Source organism: Coregonus clupeaformis, chromosome 27, assembly GCF_020615455.1.
Source record: "Coregonus clupeaformis isolate EN_2021a chromosome 27, ASM2061545v1, whole genome shotgun sequence".
Taxonomy (NCBI): domain Eukaryota; kingdom Metazoa; phylum Chordata; class Actinopteri; order Salmoniformes; family Salmonidae; genus Coregonus; species Coregonus clupeaformis.
In genome coordinates, this window is record NC_059218.1 from 18,398,544 (window position 1) to 18,423,983 (window position 25,440).

The following is a 25,440-nucleotide window of genomic DNA, read 5'->3' on the forward strand; positions in this document are numbered from 1 at the left end:
TCTCGGGAACAAAGATAAATTATTTGTTCAATGGAATTAGTTTGAGAGGTGGATCAGTTAGGGCGACTTTGGGTTATTGATGTTTCAATAATGAATTAGTGTTTTCATGTTGGAATGATTTGACTGCACTCTGAGAGATGTTTGGAATTGTGATGCTGAGTGATATTTTATGGTCCACTGAAACTCTTATTCTAAAAACATGCAAACAAATAGACTAAAAAATTTTTACGCTGAAATTAGCTTCGTAAACAAGATAAAAAGGTAAACAGAATAGTAACATGATTGCAAACAGAGAGAGGTTTGACTGAACGCCACCTGAAGTAACCCCTAATCAACACTCCTTCTTTCACTCTCGATCTTACATCCCTCTACCGCAACTCCTCCTAACAACAATATCTCTCTCACACTTTCCCTTTCATACCCTTTCACTCGATCTCTCATTCACACGCAGTCACCGATCGGATCTCTACAGAGATCTGCTGACCTTGTGTTAAGGCCACAGGCTGTACCGTGGTAGCATGACAAGTATCAAACAATAACTGCACTTCAAGGCACTAATACCCTGTGGGGGTTTTATTGTTTCATTTAGAAGAAAAAAAACATAACAACCTTGGATACTGTTCCCTATGGAGTTTCAGGCTTTCAGTGCACAACAAGACCTTGTTAGCTCGCTGAGCTGAAGCCAAGGCTTTAACACAGGGAGTTTTGAGCAAAGTGACTCATCAGATGAGGCTAGCTCCATGAACTACCTCTGCTACAAACACATGACATTAAAAACACTGAAGAACAGACACACTTTCTGTGTGTGTTCGGCATAAGGCTCCCCAACTCCTCTCAATACAAACTTTTCAACTCAACTTTGATGGTTAACTGTTCTCCTGATCTCTCAATAACATCTAATAACCCTCACCAAGGCCTTCAGACTGCAGTGTGGAGACTTCCCTAGAGAGGAAAAGCCTCTCATCTCAGTCTCCATACTGCAGCCGTCAAGGCTGAGCTGATTGATTCCTATTCTGCAGCCGAGTGGAGATCCACCGCCAACCGCCTCATGTAGTTGGATTCGTTCTGAAGTCTGAATAGGAAGAAAACATTTAATTTCTCCCAGGGTCTCTCCAAGCGCTTGTCAAAAGATTGTGATTGACAGCTCAATGGTGCGCTGCCCCCCAGGCAAGCAGCCAGCCTTATCAGGACCAGGCAGAAACCTAAAGGTGTGGGCTCAGGGAGATCAAGGAGTGTTTAAAGTAGCGCACACCTCACAGGACAGACACAGGCAGTCCACCCCTAAACTCTGAGGCGTAAACTATAGGTGACCTTTGATGATTATCTTTACCCTCGCTACCCAGAAGCCTCTGGGGTGCTCTGAGAAGGAGGAAGGAGGAGGGAGGTGAAATGGATTGTAGCCACATTTGATGCCATGCAAGTGACAATCAATGTCACATATTTCAACTCCTTGAGAAGTCGAAATGTCATTTCCTTGATGGGACCAGCTGTGGTTAACCAGGTTGTCATGGGTGATAAGTTGTTGGGATGGTTTCATCCAGATGTGTTTGAGATATTAGAAATGTTTGGTCTGCAAAGCAATCACAAACAAACAGATCCAAAAAGACTGACTCATGGTGGCGAGATGACTTTTTTCCGAGAGGCTTCAAGAAGTTAACAGTATTACATTTCTTGTGAACGTGTTTTATATGTCGTGCCATTTTCGCCTTGAGTAATAGCCTGGTGAAAGTCTTGACAGCTAGGTCACGGCAATTGGCTCTCCACAGCAGGCAATAGTTACCTAGACTCTCTCTTTGTCTGTCTTATTCTATCTGACAAACGATGGCAGATAGCCTTAACACTGAAGACTTTTTAATATTCACAGCTTTAACCAGTCGCACAGGAAGGAGGGGGCTGAGCCAGTTGTTGAGCCAGTTGCTCAGGGCCATGCTGCAACTGCCAGCCTCTTCCTGAGTGTGCAAGATGAGCTAAGGCCGCATGCTGGGCGGAGTGTACAGTGGTTCCTCAATTAAAAGTTGAGGTTATGTCGCAGTGCATTGAGGTACATTATGGTATATAGTACGGTATATTGTGTCACCGCAAGGGGGAGTTAGAATGCTGATTATGCTTTTGGGTTCGGTGTAAATCGTTGGTACCCAGGCGCTAATGTGTCTCTTGATGAATTGATGAATGGGTGAAGAAACCAGATAGAAACGGATAATTGTACACAACTTAATGATTAGGATGAAGAATGGCGCAGCCATATAGCCTCGGCTACTAAGCACAGATAAATACAACTCAAAACATGCTATTCTGTTCTTTTATAAATACATTATCTTAGTATCATGTTTTTTATGACCTTTCTTAAATGAAAGCCTCATATAAAGCAGACAATTCGGTCTTGCAGTGAGGGGCGCAGAAAAATAAATAACATTTAATTGGTAGCAGGCCGAATGTTGATTCTATCTCAACCAATTAAAATATTTATACATTTTCCAACTGTGTATATTCTATTAGGCCTATAGGCATTAACCAATGTTCTCTAGAGACACACAGGTTCAAGCAATTTGAAGAACTCCAAATGAAATCCAAATGCAAACTTCATAAGTAAATTATCAAATTCAAGCAATTTTGATCTGTGGCTACTGTCTCTGGCTGTCGGGAGACAAATCCATGGAGACTGTGCCACAAAATGAGTGACAAAACATTACAATAACTTAATATAGCTTTATGCTGCAAAATAGCCTTCTAAATAGGCCAAGCCTTCAATAGTAACTTTGTCGTTGGTTTCTGAAGAGTTCAGCTCATCCACTCAAGCAGGCACACAGACTCACTAATTTATGGCTGAGTCTGTGTGCCTCACTCATTACCGAACAGATAGCAACAATAGAAAGAATCTGGTGGCTTTAAAACTAAAATAATCGCATTCAACTATAAGGTCAAAACACATCGACTCCTATCGATTTACAGCATTTCCCTTATTCAGACAACAACAAATGTGCAATTAGCCCAATTAACGGGAGGGATAAGGGCATCTTCTTGTCGTGTGCGGTGCTCAAGCTTATAACAGCTGTCAGTCAAAACCCATACAGCGCTGTGAACCGGAGAACGGGCTACAATGAAAATAATCGTAAATAAAGTCCAGGATATAATATCAACAAGAGAATAGAGAATGGATCGAGTCACATTTGAATTGAAAGTACCAGATTTAATTGCATTTTAAATGCCCAATTGTATTTCATACAATATTCTGCCAATATTGAAACTCGGCTTGCTTGATCTTCTTCCTTTTTTTCTTCCTATAGGCCTACAATGAAATATATAATTCAATTGTAATCATGAAGTGTGTTTATTTGTAAGTGTGGGTGTTAATAAGTGGGAGAGATAGCGTGAGAAATAGGGAAAACAGGATGAGAGATGGAGTGAGATGAAGTGGTAGAATGAAAGAGAGAGAGCGATAAGAGGTAGGAAGGGAGGCAGGCAGCCTGGTTCTCTGTGCCATATCTGTGTGTCGTGTCTCACCTGCTGCTGTTCTCCTGGTTGATGACCATGTACATTTCCCAGGTAGTGTCCTCAGCTATCCCCCCATGGGGCACCAACAGACTCACGCCTACACACACAGAGAGAGAGAGAGGAACAGAGGAGATGAGCAAGAGATACGCATGCCACATATGTACATGCACACACACGCACACAGACACACAACACTACACTCTCACTCATCCACACACACTGCCCCACATTGATGTCTCCTGTCCTTTGTGACAATTTAATCTACTGGCAGGTTAGATTGGCACTCTAGAGAGGAATTGTTTGTGGGCTCCAGTGGTAGTGTGTGTGTGTGTGTGGTGCACTGTTGGCAACATTGATTTGAGAGCCCCAGAGGCCCTGACTGGCCTTTCTGGCTGTCACCTGCACTAAATAGACCTGACAGCCCAGCAGTGTGTGTGTGCGCGCGTGAGTGTGTGTGCATATATGTGTGTGCGTACGTGTGTATATGTGTATGTATCTTGTGATCATCTCCTCTGTGCGTGTGTGTGCCTCTATGTATGTGGTATGTGGACCTGTGTGTGTGGAAGCCTTCAAACATCCATGCCTGTGTATGCTTGCGTTTGCATGTGTACATGTGTGTGTTAGCATGTGTATGAGTGTGCTACATCGCCCTTACGAACCACAACCCTCACCTGTATTGGGGACCACCAGCCTCCCTCCCGCGTGTCCGAACACCCCGGCCGTCCTGAGTGGGGGCCTGGAGGGCGTAGACGGTGCATGGGGGGCGAGGAGGCTCTTCTCCCTCCTTCCTCTCAGGGTCCCCTCCACCCCCACACCGCTGTAGTCGGGCGCCAGCCCCCGGGGGAAGGTCTGGGGGTGGGCTTTCTGGGTGTGGTACTCGGCCCCCCTCTCTGACACGCCCAGGGACACCATGAAAGAGGAGTGAACTTTGACCTTGAGGTCGGGCAGGGGGTCGAAGAGCGAAGGCTCCTGGGAAATTAGTTCTTTATCCATGGAATCCTGGAAGCAGATGGGGCTGGTGTAGGTCCGTGACACCGTTAGGTCTGGCTGCAGGGACGAGTTGATCAACAGGGGGTTGCCTGGAAAAGAGAGAATACATGATTGGTTGATTGGTTAATTTATTTGTTGGATGATTGGTTGGTTGATTAGTTAATTGACAGACAAAAATATATGGACAATGTGTTTGATGACCTCTAGTCACAAACTGATCCCTAGCTATGATCACTGATGACCCCCATTGGCTCTGAAAGGACTGGATTGACAAATAAATATAATATATCTTAAATTGCAATAAAGTGTAACTAAAAACTAAACAAAACAAAACAAAAAAATATAGTGAACATAGTATAACGGAGATGTTCTGTTTTCCATGTTTTGGTTCAAAGCAGCTGAGTCTCAGTGAACATGATAAAGGATATGTGGTGTATGGAAAACGCCATCTATCGTATCAGGGGGCTATTTGGAGCTAGATACTGCAGGACTGGGATTTAGGAAAGAGAGTCCTGGAAAGAAAAGTCCCAGAGGAGTCAGATACTGTACTTCTCCCAGAAAACACATCTGCTTAACAGACTGGTAGTGTATTCAACACTTCAACATGGTCCAAGATGGCGTCGCAGTGCAGTCGTGTTTTCTGTAGTGTCATCATGTAAATAGCTTTTCTTTTTTTTTTCTTCTTTTTTTTCGTATATATTTCTCAATCTCACTTTCCATCCTTTAACTAAATATACTTTCCTGCAACCCGCCTCACCCAATGTGGAACAGATTTTATTATTTCTTTATACAACAACTTTTTATCTAGAACCTCCGGCTGAAACTAGCCAGCTAACTAGCTACAGTGGGGAAAAAAAGTATTTAGTCAGCCACCAATTGTGCAAGTTCTCCCACTTAAAAAGATGAGAGAGGCCTGTAATTTTCATCATAGGTACACGTCAACTATGACAGACAAAATGAGAAAAATAAATCAAGAAAATCACATTGTAGGATTTTTAATGAATTTATTTGCAAATTATGGTGGTGGAAAATAAGTATTTGGTCAATAACAAAAGTTTCTCAATACTTTGTTATATACCCTTTGTTGGCAATGACACAGGTCAAACGTTTTCTGTAAGTCTTCACAAGGTTTTCACACACTGTTGCTGGTATTTTGGCCCATCCCTCCATGCAGATCTCCTCTAGAGCAGTGATGTTTTGGGGCTGTCGCTGGGCAACACGGACTTTCAACTCATTCCAAAGATTTTCTATGGGGTTGAGATCTGGAGACTGGCTAGGCCACTCCAGGACCTTGAAATGCTTCTTACGATGCCACTCCTTCGTTGCCCGGGCGGTGTGTTTGAGATCATTGTCATGCTGAAAGACCCAGCCACGTTTCATCTTCAATGCCCTTGCTGATGGAAGGAGGTTTTCACTCAAAATCTCACAATACATGGCCCCATTCATTCTTTCCTTTACACGGATCAGTCGTCCTGGTCCCTTTGCAGAAAAACAGCCCCAAAACATGATGTTTCCACCCCCATGCTTCACAGTAGGTATGGTGTTCTTTGGATGCAACTCAGCATTCTTTGTCCTCCAAACACGACGAGTTGAGTTTTTACCAAAAAGTTATATTTTGGTTTCATCTGACCATATGACATTCTCCCAATCCTCTTCTGGATCATCCAAATGCACTCTAGCAAACTTCAGACGGGCCTGGACATGTACTGGCTTAAGCAGGGGGACACGTCTGGCACTGCAGGATTTGAGTCCCTGGCGGCGTAGTGTGTTACTGATGGTAGGCTTTGTTACTTTGGTCCCAGCTCTCTGCAGGTCATTCACTAGGTCCCCCCGTGTGGTTCTGGGATTTTTGCTCACCGTTCTTGTGATCATTTTGACCCCACGGGGTGAGATCTTGCGTGGAGCCCCAGATCAAGGGAGATTATCAGTGGTCTTGTATGTATTCCATTTCCTAATAATTGCTCCCACAGTTGATTTCTTCAAACCAAGCTGCTTACCTATTGCAGATTCAGTCTTCCCAGCCTGGTGCAGGTCTACAATTTTGTTTCTGGTGTCCTTTGACAGCTCTTTGGTCTTGGCCATAGTGGAGTTTGGAGTGTGACTGTTTGAGGTTGTGGACAGGTGTCTTTTATACTGATAACAAGTTCAAACAGGTGCCATTAATACAGGTAACGTGTGAAGGACAGAGGAGCCTCTTAAAGAAGAAGTTACAGGTCTGTGAGAGCCAGAAATCTTTCTTGTTTGTAGGTGACCAAATACTTATTTTCCACCATAATTTGCAAATAAATTCATTAAAAATCCTACAATGTGATTTTCTGGATTTTTTCTCTCTCAATTTGTCTGTCATAGTTGACGTGTACCTATGATGAAAATTACAGGCCTCTCTCATCTTTTTAGGTGGGAGAACTTGCACAATTGGTGGCTGACTAAATACTTTTTTTCCCCACTGTACTTGCTATTAGCCACCGTTAGCGGTCTTCACCATTGTCCGTGGCCTGCACTACCTACCAGCCAGCTCTAGCCTGGACAATTATCGGCCAGTCTGCACATCGCGCTATCGAGCCAGAGCATATCGATTTTCTGCCGGAATCACTGAATCACTGGACCTTAACACCAGATCATCGCAACTAGCTAGCTGCAACCGAATGGCTGTTGTTGTTGTTGGCTAATCACCACTGTCCCGAAGCAAGCCCCAGTTAGCCTTGAGCTAGCCTCGAGCCAGGCCCATCTCCCGGCTATCTACCTCTCTGTCAACCGGACGGGACCTCCTAGTGTTGACACAGAGCCCCGCCGATCCATCACGACTGGTCTGCCGACATAATCGTCTGATGTGGTTTCAACAGGCTTCCCGTTGCGACGACCATGAAGATCCATCTGCTAGCCCCGGCCCGCTAGCACACGCAATCAACAGCCGTGCCTCCTGCTCGCCTGTGCCGTAGCAGCCACTGAACTGCTCCCGGACTCACCTATTGCTGTTCACTGGACCTTATGATCACTCAGCTACACAGCTGATGCCTGCTGGACTGTTCCTTTATACGGTACCCCATCCTGTTTATCTGTTTAGCCTCAGCTCAAACGTTTGTCGCCATTCCCAGCTGTTGTCTTAGCTCTCTCGAATAACACCTGTGATTGCTTTATGCCTCTCTCCCATGTCAATATGCCTTGCCTATTGCTGTTTCGGTTAGTTCTTACTGTACTTTGTCACTGTAGAGCCCCCAGTCCTGCTCAACCTGCCTCAGATAGCTCCTTTGTCCCACCCCCCACACGTGCGGAGACCAGCTCAATTGGTGCCTCCAGTGATGCAATCTCTTTCATCGTTACCCAACGCTTAGGCTTACCTCCACTATACTCCTATCCTTGTCTGTACATAATGCCCTGAATCTATTCTACAACGCCAGGAAATCTGCCCCTTTTACTCTCTGTACCCAACGCACTAGAAGACCAGTTCTTAAAGCCTTTGGCCGTATCCTTATTCTATTCCTCCTCTGTTCCTCTGGTGATGTAGAGGTTAACCCAGGCCCTGTAGCCCTCAGTATCACTCCTACTCCCCAGGTGCTATCATTTGTTGACTTCTGTAACCGCAAAAGCCTTGGTTTCTTGCATGTTAACATCAGAAGCCTCCTCCCTAAGTTTGAGTTACTTACTGCGTTAGCACACTTCGCCAACCCTGATGTTCTAGCAGTGTCTGAATCCTGGCTTAAGAAGGCCACCAAAGATTCAGAAATGTACATTCCCAACTACAACATTGTCCATCTAGATAAAACTGCCAAAGGGGGTGGTTGCAATCTACTGTAGAGATCATACTATCCAGGTCTGTGCCCAAACAGTTTGAGCTCCTACTTCTAAAAATCCACCTTTCCAGAAATAAGTCTCTCACTGTTGCCGCTTGCTACAGACCCCCCTCAGCCCGCAGCTGTGCCCTGGACACCATATGTGAATTGACTGCCCCCCATCTATCCTCAGAGTTCGTATTGCTTGGTGATCTAAACTGGGATATGCTTAACATCCCGGCCGTCCTGCAATCTAAACTAGATGCCCTCAATCTCACACAAATTATCAAGGAACCTACCAGGTACAACCCTAAAACCGTAAACATGGGCACCCTCATAGATATCATCCTGACTAACTTACCCTCTAAATACACCTCCGCTGTCTTCAACCAGGATCTCAGCGATCACTGCCTCATTGCCTGCGTCCGTAATGGGTCCGCGGTCAAACGACCACACCTAATCACTGTCAAACACTCCCTAAAACACTTCAGCAAGCAGGCCTTTCTAATTGACCTGGCCCAGGTATCCTGGATGTATCCTTGACTGCCCTTGACCAGCACAAAAACATCCTGTGGCGTACTGCATTAGCATCGAACAGCCCCCACGATATGCAACTTTTCAGGGAAGTCAGGTACCAATATACACAATCAGTTAGGAAAACAAAGGCTAGCTTTGTCAAACAGAAATTTGCATCCTGTAACTGTAAAGTCCATGGAGAATAAGAGCACCTCCTCCCAGCTGCCCACTGCACTGAGGCTAGGAAACACTGTCACTACCGATAAATCTACGATAATCGAAAATTTCAACAAGCATTTTGCTATGGCTGGCCATGCTTTCCACCTGACTACCCCTACCCCGGCCACCAGCTCTGCACCCTCCGCTGCAACTTGCCCATGCCCCCCCGCTTCTCCTTCACCCAAATTCAGATAGTTGATGTTCTGAAAGAGCTGCACAATCTGGACCCCTACAAATCAGCTGGGCTAGACAATCTGGAACCTTTCTTTCTAAAATTAGCAGCCGAAATTGTCGCAACCCCTATTACCAGCCTGTTCAAGCTCTCTTTCGTATCGAGATTGGAAAGCTGCCGCGGTCATCCCCCTCTTCAAAGGGGGTGTCACTCTAGATCCAAACTGTTACAGACCTATATCCATCCTGCCCTGCCTTTCGAAAGTATTTGAAAGCCAAGTTAACAAACAGATCACCGACCATTTCGAATCCCACCGTACCTTCTCCGCTATGCAATCGGGTTTCCGAGCTGGTCATGGGTGCACCTCAGCCACGCTCAAGGTCCTAAACAATATTATAACCGCGATCGATAAAAGACAATACTGTGCAGCCGTCTTCATCGACCTGGCCAAGGCTTTCGACTCTGTCAATCACTGCATTCTTATTGGCAGACTAAATAGCCTTGGTTTCTCAAATGACTGCCTCGCCTGGTTCACCAACTACTTCTCAGATAGAGTTCAATGTGTCAAATCGGAGGGCCTGTTGTCTGGACCTCTGGCAGTCTCTATGGGGGTGACACAGGGTTCAATTTTCGGGCCGACTCTATTCTCTGTGTATATCAATGATGTCGCTCTTGCTGCTGGTGACTCTCAGATCCACCTCCACGCAGACGACACCATTTTGTATACATCTGGCCCTTCATTGGACACTGTTAACAAACCTCCAAACGAGCTTCAATGCCATACAACACTCCTTCCGTAGCCTCCAACTGCTCTTAAACACTAGTAAAACTAAATGCATGCTCTTCATTCGAACGCTGCTTGCACCCGCCCGCCCGACTAGAATCACTACTCTCGGCGGGTCTGACTTAGAATATGTGGACAACTACAAATACCTAGGTGTCTGGTTAGACCGTAAACTCTCCTTCCAGACTCACATTAAGCATCTCCAATCCAAAGTTAAATCTAGAATCAGCTTCCTATTTCGCAACAAAGCCTCCTTCACTCATGCTGCCAAACATGCCCTCGTAAAACTGACTATCCTACCGATCCTTGACTTCGGCGATGTCATTTACAAAATAGCCTCCAACACTCTACTCAGCAAATTGGATGTAGTCTATCACACTGCCATCCGTTTTGTCACCAAAGGCCCATATACTACCCACCATTGTGACCTGTACGCTCTCGTTGGCTGGCCCTCACTACATATTCGTCGCCAAACCCACTGGCTCCAGGTCGTCTATACATCTCTGCTAGGCAAATCCCCGCCTTATCTTAGCTCATTGGTCACCATAGCAACACCCACCCGTAGTATGCGCTCCAGCAGGTATATCTCACTGGTCATCCCCAAAGCCAACACCTCCTTTGGCCGCCATTCCCTCCAGTTCTCTGCTGCTAATGACTGAAAAGAACTGCAAAAATCTCTGAAGCTGGAGACTCTTATCTCCCTCACTAACTGTAAGCATCAGTTGTCAGAGCAGCTTACCGATCACTGCACCCGTACACAGCCCATCTGTAATTAGCCCACCCAACTACCTCATCCCCATATTGTTATTTATTTTGCTCATTTGCACCCCAGTATCTCTATTTGCACATCATCTTCTGAACATCTATCACTCCAGTGTTAATACTAAATTTTAATTATTTTGCACTATGGCCTATTTATTGCCTTACCTCCATAACTTACTACATTTGCACACACTGTATATATATTTTCTATTGTGTTATTGACTGTATGTTTTGTTTATCCCATATGTAACTCTGTGTTGTTGTTGTTTTTATCGCACTGCTTTGCTTTATCTTGGCCAGGTCGCAGTTGTAAATGAGAACTTGTTCTCAACTGGCCTACCTGGTTAAATAAAGGTGAAAAACAACAACAACAAAAAAAATCGTTAGACTCGGTGGCGAGAGAAATGCTGCCGTGTCTAAGTGTAGTAAAGGCTACATAAAGGGTACATAAACGTTGGGATGGATTAAAACAAACGATTAATGATTGGAGGGAGGACACTGGATTTATCATGATCATGTTTTGTTTGTCATTCAAACTTCTGTGTTGCTGATTAAGATGTAGCATAGTGAATACTAACGAGATGTACACTTTCTCTACCAGGAGAGGTTGGGGTGTCCTTACCTCTCTATTTGAAATGTTTCCCGAGATTTTTGTGAAATTCTGCAGTTTTATAAAGTATAATGTTATCCGGATCCGGCCGTAGAGGGAGCTCCCAGATAAGTAAGGCCTGGCCAAATGTTAGTTTTTTACCCTACGTTTTACCACACACACCAGCACACGCACACACAACCCACTGGTTATGAATATTTGTTAGTGGTGTTAATACCGTGTTTGATTTATAGTGTGGGGTCTTTTTAATTAGGTTGTAAACTGGGTACGCAGAATGATGGAAATGTTAGATAAAAAAAAAATTGTTTCTGAAGTACAGGGAAAGAAAGGGGAAAGAAAATACTTAATGGTGTTGAATGACCTTTGTCCTGACTTTCTGTTGAGGCCTGATCAACCTCACTAGAAAGGATAGAGACATTGGGGGACATTTGAGTATAATATGAAGAAGTGTTTTTGTTTCAATACACATCTCACCAGATTGGGTCTGCTGTATGGTCGGGTTTTCTCCCTAAGGGTTAGCTCTCTAACTCCCTGACCCGGTAACTCTGCGGGGAGGTCGCCAATATGATAGGGGAGTATAAGCCAATTTGGAAAAGGGTTTCAACAGGGTGTTGGTGTGGTTTGATATTTGTCTTAGGAATTTTGTACTAAGAAAATTAGGAAGGTAATCATTTGTCATATGGTAAATAGTCGTTTGGATTTTCTGAATCAGAAATGCCTTAAACTGTTCTTTTGGTCTGTCCTCTCTCGAAGTTATGGCGATAGTGACTACAGATGGTATCTATATGCATGGAAGGAATAATACGACGAGAACAGTGTGAGCTTCACCCCTCCTAACCGGCTGAAGTAATGGCGTTCACTACATTTACATTTTAGTCATTTAGCGGACGCTCTTATCCAGAGCGACTTACAGTTAGTGAATGCATACATGTTTTTTTTGTTTTTTGTTTTCATACTGGCCCCCCGTGGGAAACGAACCCACATCCCTGCCGGCCAAACCCTCCCCTACCTTGGACGACGCTGGACCAATTCTGGGTCTGCCGGTCGCGGTCCTGCACCACTTCTACTGAGTCTGAGCCAGCAACCTGTGTACGAGCGGCAGGAGTGCGGCATGAGTCCTGAGACCGTGCATGTGGAGTGAGCATGGAGAGGTACCACGTTCAAACTCCTCTCAAGATGAGTGCCGGGAAGGAGTGGGGTGGTCAACCGTGCCTGTAAATTGATTTAGGGTTGCCCTAAACTGTTTATCTGTGTCACGCCCTGGCTCTGGGGACTATTAAATGTTGAGCCAGGGTGTGGATTTTCTATGTTATAGTTTTCTATGTTTTCGTTCTAGATCGTTTAGATCTATGTTGGCCAGGGTGGTTCCCAATCAGAGGCAGCTGTAGCTCGTTGTCTCTGATTGGGGACCATACTTAGGCAGCCTGTTTTCACTAGTTTATTGTGGGATCTTGTTCCGTAAGGTTTTGTGTATAACCTAGGACTTCACGTATCGTTTTGTTGTTTTGTTCGTGTGTTGTGTACGAAATAAAATGTACGCTTATCACGCTGTGCCTTGGTCCATCTCATCTAATAACGAGCGTGACAATCTGGGGTATCAGGTTGATTGAAAGTATCTTGAAAATTCCAAAAACAAATATTTTCCATATAAAATTGCCCTAAATGTACATTTTAAACTCAAATAATGCAACAAAATACAAATGTTCAACTACAAAAATAAAGTTTCCCTGCCGGCCACAAGGATTGTCCTGACTTTCAAGAATCCTTGAGGCTGAGAGAAAATGTTGCAGTTTTCAAGCAAATTTCCTGTAATAAAGAAAAAGTCATTCATGGCTTATGAGGTGTTCAAATCCTTTCTGGGGGGCCTGACCTCCGGGGGGAACCCCAACGCCAGTGTCTACTGACCGTTGGAGATGTTTGAGTAGCCACTACTCAATTTCTTTAATGAGTTAGGCAGTTACTTTTTACAGTGTGTGTGTGTATTTCTCCAATTCTCTGGGAGGACAGAGGCCCAAATAAGGGATCATAGCTTTCACCTGGATTCATCTGGTCAGTCTATGTCATTGAAAGAGTTCCTAATGTTTTGTACACTCAGTGTAGAGCAGATAAATAGAGGTAACTGCCAAAATAATAGAACCACTTGAGTGAATGAGGGGTACAAAGTATATTGAAAACAGGTGCTTCCACACAGGTGTGGTTCCTGAGTTAATTAAGCAATTAACATCCTATCATGCTTAGGGTCATGTATACAAATGCTGGGTAGGCCATTATTGTGTCTACCATGGCTATGCTCCCATAGGATGACAATGCCCCTATCCACAGGGCATGAGTGGTCACTGAATGGTTTGATGAGCATGAAAACGATGTAAACCATATGCCATGGCCGTCTCAGTCACGAGATCTCAACCCAATTGAACACTTATGGGAGATTCTGGAGTGGCGCCTGAGACAGCGTTTTCCTCCACCATCAACACCATGGGGGTGCTGAACGGTGGAGGGGAGGTGTGTGTGTTTGTGTGTGTGTTTGTGTGTGTGTTTGTGCGTGTGTGTGTGTGTGTGTGTGAGTGAGTGATTGTTTGGAAGAGAGAGTGAGACCATGAGAAATGAGAGCTGTGTCTGGTCTCTGTTCCTCTCCACTCCAGACAGGATGAGAGACAGAAAGCGAGAGTGAGCGATAGAGGGAGAGAGACAGCGAGACAGATAAGTTAGACAGTGCTGACACCACCCTACTGTGTCACTGAGCAAACCAAACACAACCTTGCTGTTGGACACAAGGACTTTTTAAAATGAAGTAGTTAAACACACCACCAAGGACAGTCAGTCACACACACTGAGCTTCTGTTGGACCACAGCAATGTGTGTCTTCAGCAGTGTAAGTGTGTGTGCCTTTCTGCTTCAACTTGGTGTGTGTATGTGTGTGTGTGCCCCTCCCTGCCTCATCTTATCCAAAGTTCATGTGTGTTCAGCTGTGTGTGTGTGTGTCTGTCTGTGTGTGTTCTCTGAGCTCACCTTGGCAGGTGGTCTTGAAGCTAAAGGACTGAAAGCCACCAGTGAGGGCGGAGGAGTCAATGACGTCCACACCGTACTCGCTCTGGTTCCTCCGGTAGAGGGTCACCGCCACAATCAACACCACCACAGTCACCACCCCCGCCGCCAGGCCCGAATACAGCGCTACGTCACTGCTACCCTCCAGACCTGGGGGAGAGAGAGGGAGAGAAACTTTAATCAAAGTATAAACATCAGAGAAAGAGAAAAGGTATCAACTCAGAGCTATATTCAGAGTAGAATTCAGTAGGTAATAGTATGATATGTTATATGAGCCCAATGATGGAAGGGTCAAGTCAAGTGGCATCTAGATTTTTTGCTATACTGGCCAGACCAACACAACTTTCACTGCTGTACAAAGTTTGCCCCTCATTTTAAAATACATTTAATTAAAATGCTTTGGGAGAGGCACAGTAAAGTCATGTTTACCCGAAACTTCCACAGTAACATCTCTAAAATGCACTTCTCCTGAAAAGGTTCTACTGAAAAGTCTCTAGCAGGAGTTTTTTTTAGGGCAGAAACATTCCAGGTTTCAACCTGCTTCCTTCTGTGGCTTTATTGTTCTCCATTTCCTGTCTCCTCACTCCGCTGTGGTGCGGTATTTCCTCCCACTGCATCCTGTTAACGCACTAATGAGGAAGTTGTCCTAATCACCCCAGCACCTGACTGGTGTGTCAGACACACACACCCACACATGCACACACACGCACACAACTAAGATTCTAATCAAGCCCAGCACCTGACTGTCATCTCAAAGGGCTGTTTGTCTCTGGCATCACTCGGAAGGCCCTCTGCGTTCTACTGGGATATTGTGTAGGGCGTTCACTCACTGCTATAGAATATAGAGAAAGACGGGGCAATTCAAGAGGGTGCTATGAAATTATGTCAAAACTTCATTTTCTTTGCCCTATGTCATTATAAATAACATAGCATTAATCCTTATATTGTTCTCTACAATATTATAACCTTAATATACTTGTACTTGACAGTGTTGATGAAATAAGAACGTTAATTTGCTGTGACTGTTGCTAGTTTAGACCATGCCTCTCTTGGTTGTAGCTCTTCCATATTTGGCGTTGGGAGGTGGTACCATTTGGAGGTGTTTCCGCGGGTTGGACCAATCAAAATCAACTTGATACCCTCGTCTCCAGATCCTTGGCTTTCATTGACATTAATTCGCTATATTGGCGATCAGTCTACATTGAGAGGGGCCATTTCAATGGTGATATAAAGGGAAAGAATCAGAAATACACAATGAAAACAGGAACAGATTGTCTTCACGGAGGGAGGATATTGAAATTCAGTCTATTAGCTTTGTAAATAAATATATATTTTGTTCCTATTTTGTTTTGTATTCCGCTGATTTCATTTAGAAAAAGTCCATGTTTTCACTCACAAACCTGCAGGCACTAGTTAGCTTGTCAGGTGATGTTCGAAGTAAGCGCCGTTCTGCCGCCGGCGCAGCGCAGCACCACAGAGTTCTAATGAGCAGTGAACACTTTTTGATCATGCCCGTGATGACATTCCATTCACTCTAAACATGCTAAATTCTCAGAGTAAATCATCTAACTTTTTAACCATATATGGTAGAGACATACGGTTTGGACTATTGTTTTTCTGACGCAATTCACTATTGATTTGTATAAACCTTGAATGAATTAATCATTTTATGAGTGAACACCCTATATTGTGACAAGACCAGTTCATTAAATTAGCTAATCTGCAATGATTAAGCTGTATCTGGTCTCACCAGTACACCACAACAGATTTAAAAAAGTGTGTGTGTGTAAAGAAAAGGACTGCTGGCTTAGCTTGTTCTCTAAAGATAATGAGATCTGCACAGGAACAGGACAGAGAATATCGCTAAGTAGACTGAAGCTTCAAGAAAAGCAGCATTTGCCCAAATATGCAAAAGAGGCATTAGCAGCTAAACATGGCAGGTTAATTGGGGGCTCGCTAAATTTTGGCAGACTGGCTGCGTCTTTTTCCCTTACTCCCACGAAGAAGAAAAAAAGACAAAAACAATCTGAATGTGACAGTTGTGGTGTCACAAGTAATTGGCATTAAAATTGCATTTTATGATTAAGATAATCATTTTGAAGGTGTTCATCGTGAGAATAAGGTTTCTTGTATAGGTCGTTATCAATAAAACGTCACAATAAGGTGCAGAGCGTTCGATTTGCCTGCTGGGGGACAAGGAGATCCCAGCTCTGCTAAAACCATTGACAACTGAGTGCCGTTTTCAAGGGATTGTTAAATAAATGTTAACTATTTGGTTGTAATATCACCTCTTGAAAAGCATAGTCAGAAATACACATTTCCGATTTTTCCGTGCAAAACAATTGCGCACATTTAGCTCTATCATCAGAGTTATACAGCAAGTAACTGCATGCTTTTCATCATCAGTAAACATCAATTGATCATGTAATTTCAAATACGTGAGGGTAGCCTGACAATATCTCTCAATATTGGCCACCATTAACTGGATATTTGAGTGATATAAAATGAACTATACCTGAAGTATGAGTGGTTTAGGTTAATTTTGGTGATATGATCATTTTTGTGGGAATAATAGTTCTGGATCATGATGTTGGAGTTTTGGGTTGGAGAGTTGTATCTGTGAGTGGTGGCGTGACAACATATAAATGGTTGTTATAGCAGAGGAGTAGCCATAGTGGTTTTCGTGTGTCACATTGTGTTCTAAAGTAGGATGGTGGTTGGGGAAAACTCACCCTGTGGCTTGGCGTCGTGTAGCAGCTTTCGATCTGCAAAGACACAGAGACACCATGTCATTTCACTTCTACTTGAATGGAATACTACAGGATGTAACCTGCAGTTGTTTTCCAATGAGCACCCTTATGTGTGCGCATGTTCAAAATGTGTGTGTGTGTGTGGGCCCAGTGATAAGACTCTTTATGACACAGGGAGTGTATGGAGAGTGTGTGTGTGTGTGTGTATGTGTGCACGTGTGTACATGCCCAAATGTGATTATGATCACAATGTGTGTGTCTCACGGTAGTGAGATTGGCTCGGTGATAGGACTTGAGGGATTGTATGGAGCGTGTGTCTGTGCGTGTGTGCATGTGTCTGTGTAAGTATGTGTGGAAATTGATGTGAAGATATTAAGGCTGATTGTCTTCCTGCATATGGGCATCAGAAGAATTAAGAAATAAGTATGGACTTCCATCCAGTGTGTGGATTACGGGGGGGTATGTGCTCATGAGACAAAGTTTGGGGGGGTTGGTCTCTAATTTAAGCATTCTCCTATTCTCTCAGCTGTATTTGCGTTCCATATTTCAGCCCCTTTTCAGGTGTCCTGACAAAAAGGTCAATATGTCAGCAAAACAATTAATTCAGGCTACTAGAGTGTAGGCCTAATGAACATCACTCAATGTCATTACACTTTTTGGTGTTTTGTAACAAATGGGCACTGTTTGGATGCTGAAATTATTTTGGAGTGGACTGTATTATGAACGTGTGCAGGTAGCCTACTTTTTGAAGTGACAATCAGATGACAAACATCATGACTGGTTGTGTTCATGCCACATTAAAAGGTAATACATTTTTACTGTTAAAATACGTCTTTACTTAGGCCCATAAAACATTTTCATACAAAAGAAAAAGAAAGTACCCTGAAAAAGACCCAGCCCCCGAATGTCACAATATAATTCAAACTCTGCTTCCATCCCATACTCTCAAAGCAACTGGCAGATACTGTATGTGGTTCACTGCTTATGGCATCACTAAGGAACTAAGGATGGATTTGTCCACAGCATTGCTGGTGCTGCAACTGGAAACGTGCCAGCCAACAGAAGACTACTTTGTCTTTGGCAATGTTTTAATTCTCAACAAAATAAGTGTGGTATTGATGATGATGATGATGATGATCCCAATGATGAACATTCTGACGATGATGGTGAAGATTATAATGAAGACAATATCTACCACCAGAGTTGTACCACCAGATGAAGCGGTATGTGACATTACTCACTCTGAGTGCAGAGGCCCCCGGTGCAGTTATCTGTTCCCAGGGCGGCCCCGTCACACAGACTGCCTCCATGTTTGGGCTCCGGGGCTGTACACTCTCTGCTGCGCTGTCTCACACACGCCGCACTGCACACCGTCCACTCTGTCCACTCTCCCCAGCCACCATCCACTGAGAGGGAAGAAAGGGTTAAAAAACATCCACACTCACACACACACACTCACATGCGCACACAGACACACACACACACAGACACACAGGACCTTAGACCCAACTCATATAATAGATTCGCAGAGTTAGCAAACAGCTGAGTGGAACATAACTGCCCCACCCCATTACACCAGAATTACTCTACACAATTGGTTTATGGACCTTACTGATAGAGCACTTACAATGGACCAGCCCTAAAGCCCACCACACAAAACCCTCTCTTCTTTCTCTCCAGGGCCGACATTAGAAAAATACCATGTCATGTTCTATCCTGGTGCTGACTCAAGGCAGAAAATACAGTTTTCTTTTTGTCTTGTTCCATCAAGTCTCCTCTACCACCTTACCAATTCAATAGGTTTTCAAGGTTTCTCTCTGCCTTGCTAATCTAAATGCAAACGCTGTGTTTGCACGCAGGCTGAGACTCACAGAGAGAGAAAGTATTGTGGAGGAGAGAGAGTCTCAAGTTCTCCTGTCACATGCACAAGTACAGTGAAATGTCTTTCTTGCAAGCTCTTCCCAACAATGCAGTAATCAATGTTAGTAGTACTATAAAGTAAATTATAAACTGGGTGGTTCGAGCCCTGAATGCTGATTGGCTGACAGCCATGGTATATCAGACCGTATACCACAGGTATGACAAAACATTTATTTTTACTGCTCTAATTATGTTGGTAACCAGTTTATAATAGCAATAAGACACCTCGGAGGTTTGTGGTATATGGCCAATATACCACGGCTAAGGGCTGTATCCAGGCACTCTGCGTTGCATTGTGTGTAAGAACAGCCCTTAGCCGTGGTAAATTGGCAATATACCACACCTCCTCGTGCCTTATTGATTAAGTAGAACAAAAACACACGAGAAATAAGAGGAACACGAGAGAGTAAGTAAGCTATATACAGGGTCCGTTCCAGGATCAGTGCCAATACCATATTTACAATGTGCAGGGATACTGGAGGGGTAGGGATAAATATGTATAGGGGTAAGGTGACTAGGCATCAGGATATATGATAAACAGAGTAGCAGCAGCATATATTATGATTGTTAGTGAGTGTGTGTAGAGTCAGTATGAATGTGTGTGTGTGTGTGTGTGTGTGTGTGTGTGTGTGTGTGTGTGTGTGTGTGTGTGTGTGTGTGTGTGTGAGTGTGTGTTTGATTGAGTGAGTGTGCATAGAGTCGGTGCACATTTTAAAAATAAATATTAGGGTCAATGCAGAGTTAGCTATTTGCAGTCTTATGTCTTGGGGATAGAAGCTGTTCAGAAGCCTGTTGGTGTCAGACTTGTTCATCCGGTACCGTTGGCCGTGTGGAAGCAGAGAGAACAGTCTATGGCTTGGGTGGCTGGAGTCTTTAACAATTTTCCGGCCTTTCCTTTTAGACTGCATGATATTCTTTATCCATGTTCACACTCTTCTAATCTTCTCTCTCTCTCTCACTCACTCTCTCACTCTCTCACCCTATCTCTCTTGCCCTCTCTCTCTCCCTTCCTCTTCCCTATATCCTTTTCTGTCTCTCTCTCTGAGGGGAAAAATGGGGTCAGACGATGGGTTTATGAAAGCGGTTTGGAGGGAAATTACCATAACAGCAGTGGGGGAGCCCGCCTCCTCCTTGAAGAGGAGCGCTGTCATAATACAGATTGCTTGGTAAATAATGCAACCCCACAACAAAAATATCCCCCCTCCTAGACAGTCAGACTGTTGGATAGAATGAGAACAGACAGACAGATAGACAAGAAGCCTGCTAAACAGCCAGATAGCCAGATAGACAAACAGACCTGGGCAGAGGGCATTACAGGTACTCTTCTGGACAGACATGCCCTCGCAGAAGGTGCCCCCATTGAGAGGGGCGGGGTTGGTGCAGGTACGGGAGCGTTTCTGGACCCCCCGCCCACAGCGCACGTTACAGGTGGACCAGTCTGTCCACAATGACCACCCTCCGTTCACTGGAGAAATGGACAAAGGGGGAGAAGGAGGGAGGAAGTAGAGGGAGAGATGGAAAAGAAGCGAGGGAGATGGGAGAGGGGAGAAGGAGAAGGATAGAAGGAGAGAGAGTAGAAGAGGGAGAGAAAAAGAGAGAGGGGGAAAAAGGAGAGAAGCATGTAAAATGTAACATGACAGCAGAGTGAAGGAGGGAAGAGAAAAAACCTCCACACGCACAGGCTGTCTGCCTAAAACACAGGAGTTCCACCTGGGCTAAACGTGAAAGGCCAAGAAACCAAAGGCATGTCAGAGAGGTGAAGCTCTCTCTCTCTCTCTCTCTCTCTCTCTCTCTCAGATGTGCTGGGCTCAAAAGCAGTTCAGTGATTGACTGATTATGACTCCATTCATCATCATTCATCGTCAGACAGGAAACAAATGTCAGTGTGAGAACACATTACTCCATTACATCTGTCTGTCTGTAGGCTCTCACTCCTAGCAGGGCCTGCCAGGCACATCATTACCATGACAAGTAGTCAGGTACACTATATATACAAAAGTGTGTGGACACCCCTTCAAATTAGTGGATTCGGCTATTTCAGCCACACCCGTTGCAGACAGGTGTATAAAGTCCAGCACACAGCCATGCAATCTCCATAGACAAACATTGCCAGTAGAATGGCCTTACTGAAGAGCTCAGTGACTTTCAAAGTGGCACCGTCATAGGATGCCAACAAGTTAGTTTGTCAAATATCTGCCCTGCTAGAGCTGCCCCGATCAACAGTAAGTGCTGTTATTGTGAAGTGGAAACGTCTAGGAGCAACAACGGCTCAGCCGCGAAGTGGTAGGCCACACAAGCTCACAGAACGGGATCGCCGAGTGCTGAAGCGCATAAAAATCGTGTGTCCTCGGTTGCAACACTCCACTACCAAACTGCCTCTGGAAGCAACGTCAGCACAATAACTGGTTGTCAGGAGCTTCATGAAATGGGTTTCCATGGCCGAGCAGCCGCACACAAGCCTAAGATCACCATGCGCAATGCCAAGAGTCGGCAGGAGTGGTGTAAAGCTCGCCGCCATTGGACTCTGGAGCAGTGGAAACACGTTCTCTGGAGTGATGAATTATGTTTCACCATCTGGCAGTCCGACGGATGAATCTGGGTTTGGCGGATGTCAGGAGAATGCTACCAGCGCCAATGCATAGTGCCAAATGTATAGTTTGGAAAAAAGGAATAATGGTCTGGTGCTGTTTTTCATGGTTCGGGCTAGGCCCCTTAGTTCCAGTGAAGGGAAATCTTAATGCTACAGCATACGACATTCTAGACGATCCTGTGCTTCCAACTTTGTGGCAACAGTTTGGGGAAGGCCCTTTCCTGTTTCAGCATGGTCCATACAGATATGGTTTGTCGAGATCGGTGTGGAAGAACTTGACTGGCCTGCACAGAGCCCTGACCTCAACACCATTGAACACCTTTGGGATGAATTGGAACGTTGACTGCGATCCAGGCCTAATCACCCAACATCAGTGCCCGACCTCACTAATACTCTTGTGGCTGAATGGAAGAAAGTCCCCGCAGCAATGTTCCAACATCTAGTGGAAAGCCTTCCCAGAAGAGTGGAGGCTGTTATAGCAGCAAAGGGCAGACCAACTCCATATTAATGCCCATGATTTTGGAATGAGATGTTTGACAAGCAGGTGTCCACATACTTTTGGTCATGTAGTGTAGCTACACAGATTACTGAAAGGCCTCAACAGGTTCTGTGTTTAGACAAAAACAGTAGTTGGATTTCCAGCTGTTTTAATGATTGTCAGTGTGGTGATTTGGTCACGTTGACACAGAGGAGGAGGTTTTCAACTAGCAAAAGGGGTTTGAAAGAGGGAATTAATAAATAAGAGAAGTATTATATTCAGAGAGACGTTTCATGAGGTTTAATTAATGCGATTTTATCGTTGTCTTCCTGTGTTCACACAGTCCTGTGGAGTTATGATAGGCGCTAGCTATTGCCTTTTCTGTTCCTAGCTCTCTTTCCTTCCTTCCTACGAGCCTGCGAAAGCACAAGCAACAGAGAATCCTAGCCTCCAGGTAGCTAGCAGGCACGCAGTTGAGGAGTTGACAGCTTATGTCAAAGCCTTCCCTGTGTCTTTTAAATGTCTTGTGTTTAAACTCAACCAGGAAGTTGCTCATTACATGCCCGTTACAAGATGTAACATAACACCAAGACATGTCAGCTTCTGACTGCTCTTAACACCTACTACCTATGAGAGACTGATTAGAGTAAATGCATAGACAGGAGGCAGAAAACATCCTCTTCAGATACATGTCAAGAGAAAGGAGATGCTAACAATGTGAAAATGCATGTGGAACTATGCAGGTACAATACAATAAAGAAGAAAAAATACAACAAAGACGTGACCGCCTACGACCAATGACAGAAAAATACAACGGCTGAGTGTAAGGAAGATTCTCGCATAATATCCATGAATTGTCTGTCAAAATAGGACAACTCTGTATGGTTTATTTGTTGTACTTTGTGTTTGACTACACTGTGACTTAGTGAAATAATTGAACACCCCCCAAAATCAAGATGCGCTTGATTGAGCTTGCCTTTGTGCAATGGACCTAATTAGAATAGCCCCAAAAGTGAAAACGCTGCATATCTGTCTCTCAAGACAGACTCAATCAAATGTTCAAAGTAATTGAAAGAAATGGTTTGCTCCATAAGGTCTGCTGCATAGGGAAGGTTAGTATTCATTAGGTACAAAATATAATAAAACGGACTGAAACAGGGACAGGCTACCTGAAGTTGTCCAATAAGAAACGCTAATTGCACAATGTTTTGAAATGTTTTGCTACGGTGTGCCCTAATGAATACAACCCAGTTGTCTTACCAAAAACGACCACAGTGGCGGTGAGGCTGCGTCTCTTGGCCACGATGTTGCTGGCCAGACACGTGTAGTTTCCCGAGTCAGACAAACGTGCCTCCTGGATGATCAGGTTGTGGTCCGCTCGCGTGTCGATATTCCCATCTGAGCCCACCGGCTCCTCATTCTTCAACCACTCCACCTAGAACAACAGAGATTAATAGGGAGTGAGGCCGCCATTGGTCAAAATCCACCAATCAGAATGAAGAATGGGAGTGAGGCTGCTAAAAAGGTACATTTGAAATAATTATTGCACACAATGCAATGTAGGTTTGTAGTAACATTGTTGGCTAAATCTTGCCTGCTGCTCTAACAATCACTAAATATATTCATCGTGAAGATACATGAACATACATTCATGAACATACATTCATCGTGGAGAAGAAACGTCCTTTTGGCTGGAGCGATATGGATGAGTAGCCAAGCAAGGCTAAATCATGTTCAAGACCCACTGTACAGCACTGTATATGCTCCATATAATTGACTGGCCCAAAGTAGGCTTTCTACATTTTACATTTTAGTCATTTAGCAGACGCTCTTACAGTGAGGGAAAAAAGTATTTGATCCCCTGCTGATTTTGTACGTTTGCCCACTCACAAAGAAATGATCAGTCTATAATTTTAATGGTAGGTTTATTTGAACAGTGAGAGACAGAATAACAACAAAAAAAATCCAGAAAAACGCATGTCAAAAATGTTAGAAATTGATTTGCATTTTAATGAGGGAAATAAGTATTTGACCCCTCTGCAAAACATGACTTAGTACTTGGTGGCAAAACCCTTGTTGGCAATCACAGAGGTCAGACGTTTCTTGTAGTTGGCCACCAGGTTTGCACACATCTCAGGAGGGATTTTTGTCCCACTCCTCTTTGCAGATCTTCTCCAAGTCATTAAGGTTTCGAGGCTGATGTTTGGCAACTCGAACCTTCAGCTTCCTCCACAGATTTTCTATGGGATTAAGGTCTGGAGACTGGGTAGGCCACTCCAGGACCTTAATGTGCTTCTTCTTGAGCCACTCCTTTGTTGCTTTAGCCGAGTGTTTTGGGTCATTGTCATGCTGGAATACCCATCCACGACCCATTTTCAATGCCCTGGCTGAGGGAAGGAGGTTCTCACCCAAGATTTGACGGTACATGGCCCCGTCCATCGTCCCTTTGATGCGGTGAAGTTGTCCTGTCCCCTTAGCAGAAAAACACCCCCAAAGTATAATGTTTCCACCTCCATGTTTGACGGTGGGTATAGTGTTCTTGGGGTCAAAGGCAGCATTCCTCCTCCTCCAAACACAGTGAGTTGAGTTGATGCCAAAGAGCTCGATTTTGGTCTCATCTGACCACAACACTTTCACCCAGTTCTCCTCTGAATCATTCAGATTTTTATTGGCAAACTTCAGACGGGCATGTATATGTGCTTTCTTGAGCAGGGGGACCTTGCGGGCGCTGCAGGATTTCAGTCCTTCACGGCGTAGTGTGTTACCAATTGTTTTCTTGGTGACTATGGTCCCAGCTGCCTTGAGATCATTGACAAGATCTTCCCGTGTAGTTCTGGACTGATTCCTCACCGTTCTCATGATCATTGCAACTCCACGAGGTGAGATCTTGCATGGAGCCCCAGGCCGAGGGAGATTGACAGTTCTTTTGTGTTTCTTCCATTTGCGAATAATTGCACCAACTGTTGTCACCTTCTCACCAAGCTGCTTGGCGATGGTCTTGTAGCCCATTCCAGCCTTGTGTAGGTCTACAATCTTGTCCCTGACATCCTTGGAGAGCTCTTTGGTCTTGGCCATGGTGGAGAGTTTGGAATCTGATTGATTGATTGCTTCTGTGGACAGGTATCTTTTATACAGGTAACAAGGTGAGATTAGGAGCACTCCCTTTAAGAGTGTGCTCCTAATCTCAGCTCGTTACCTGTATAAAAGACACCTGGGAGCCAGAAATCTTTCTGACTTATTTCCCTCATTAAAATGCAAATCAATATATAACATTTTTGACATGCGTTTTCCTGGATGTTTCTGTTGTTATTCTGTCTCTCGCTGTTCAAATAAACCTACCAT

General features: G+C 44.4%; 1 protein-coding gene across 6 annotated transcripts in view; it reads right to left on the bottom strand.

Annotated features, from left to right (window-relative positions):
* The window catches only part of LOC121541592 (netrin receptor UNC5D-like), a 353,223-nt gene that overhangs the window by 32,477 nt on the left and 295,306 nt on the right, over positions 1–25,440 (bottom strand). For 2 of the 6 annotated variants that reach the window (XM_041850718.2, XM_041850717.2), the window contains exons 5-11: positions 23,359–23,533; positions 20,328–20,495; positions 18,352–18,516; positions 17,093–17,125; positions 14,325–14,510; positions 4,164–4,571; positions 3,502–3,589 (exon numbers count right to left, since the gene is read on the bottom strand). In XM_041850718.2, coding sequence (XP_041706652.1) covers positions 3,502–3,589; positions 4,164–4,571; positions 14,325–14,510; positions 17,093–17,125; positions 18,352–18,516; positions 20,328–20,495; positions 23,359–23,533 — 1,223 coding nt within the window. The remainder of the gene's footprint in view (positions 1–3,501; positions 3,590–4,163; positions 4,572–14,324; positions 14,511–17,092; positions 17,126–18,351; positions 18,517–20,327; positions 20,496–23,358; positions 23,534–25,440) is intronic. The other 4 variants (XM_041850721.2, XM_041850720.2, XM_041850719.2 and 1 more) reach the window with 3 other exon arrangements.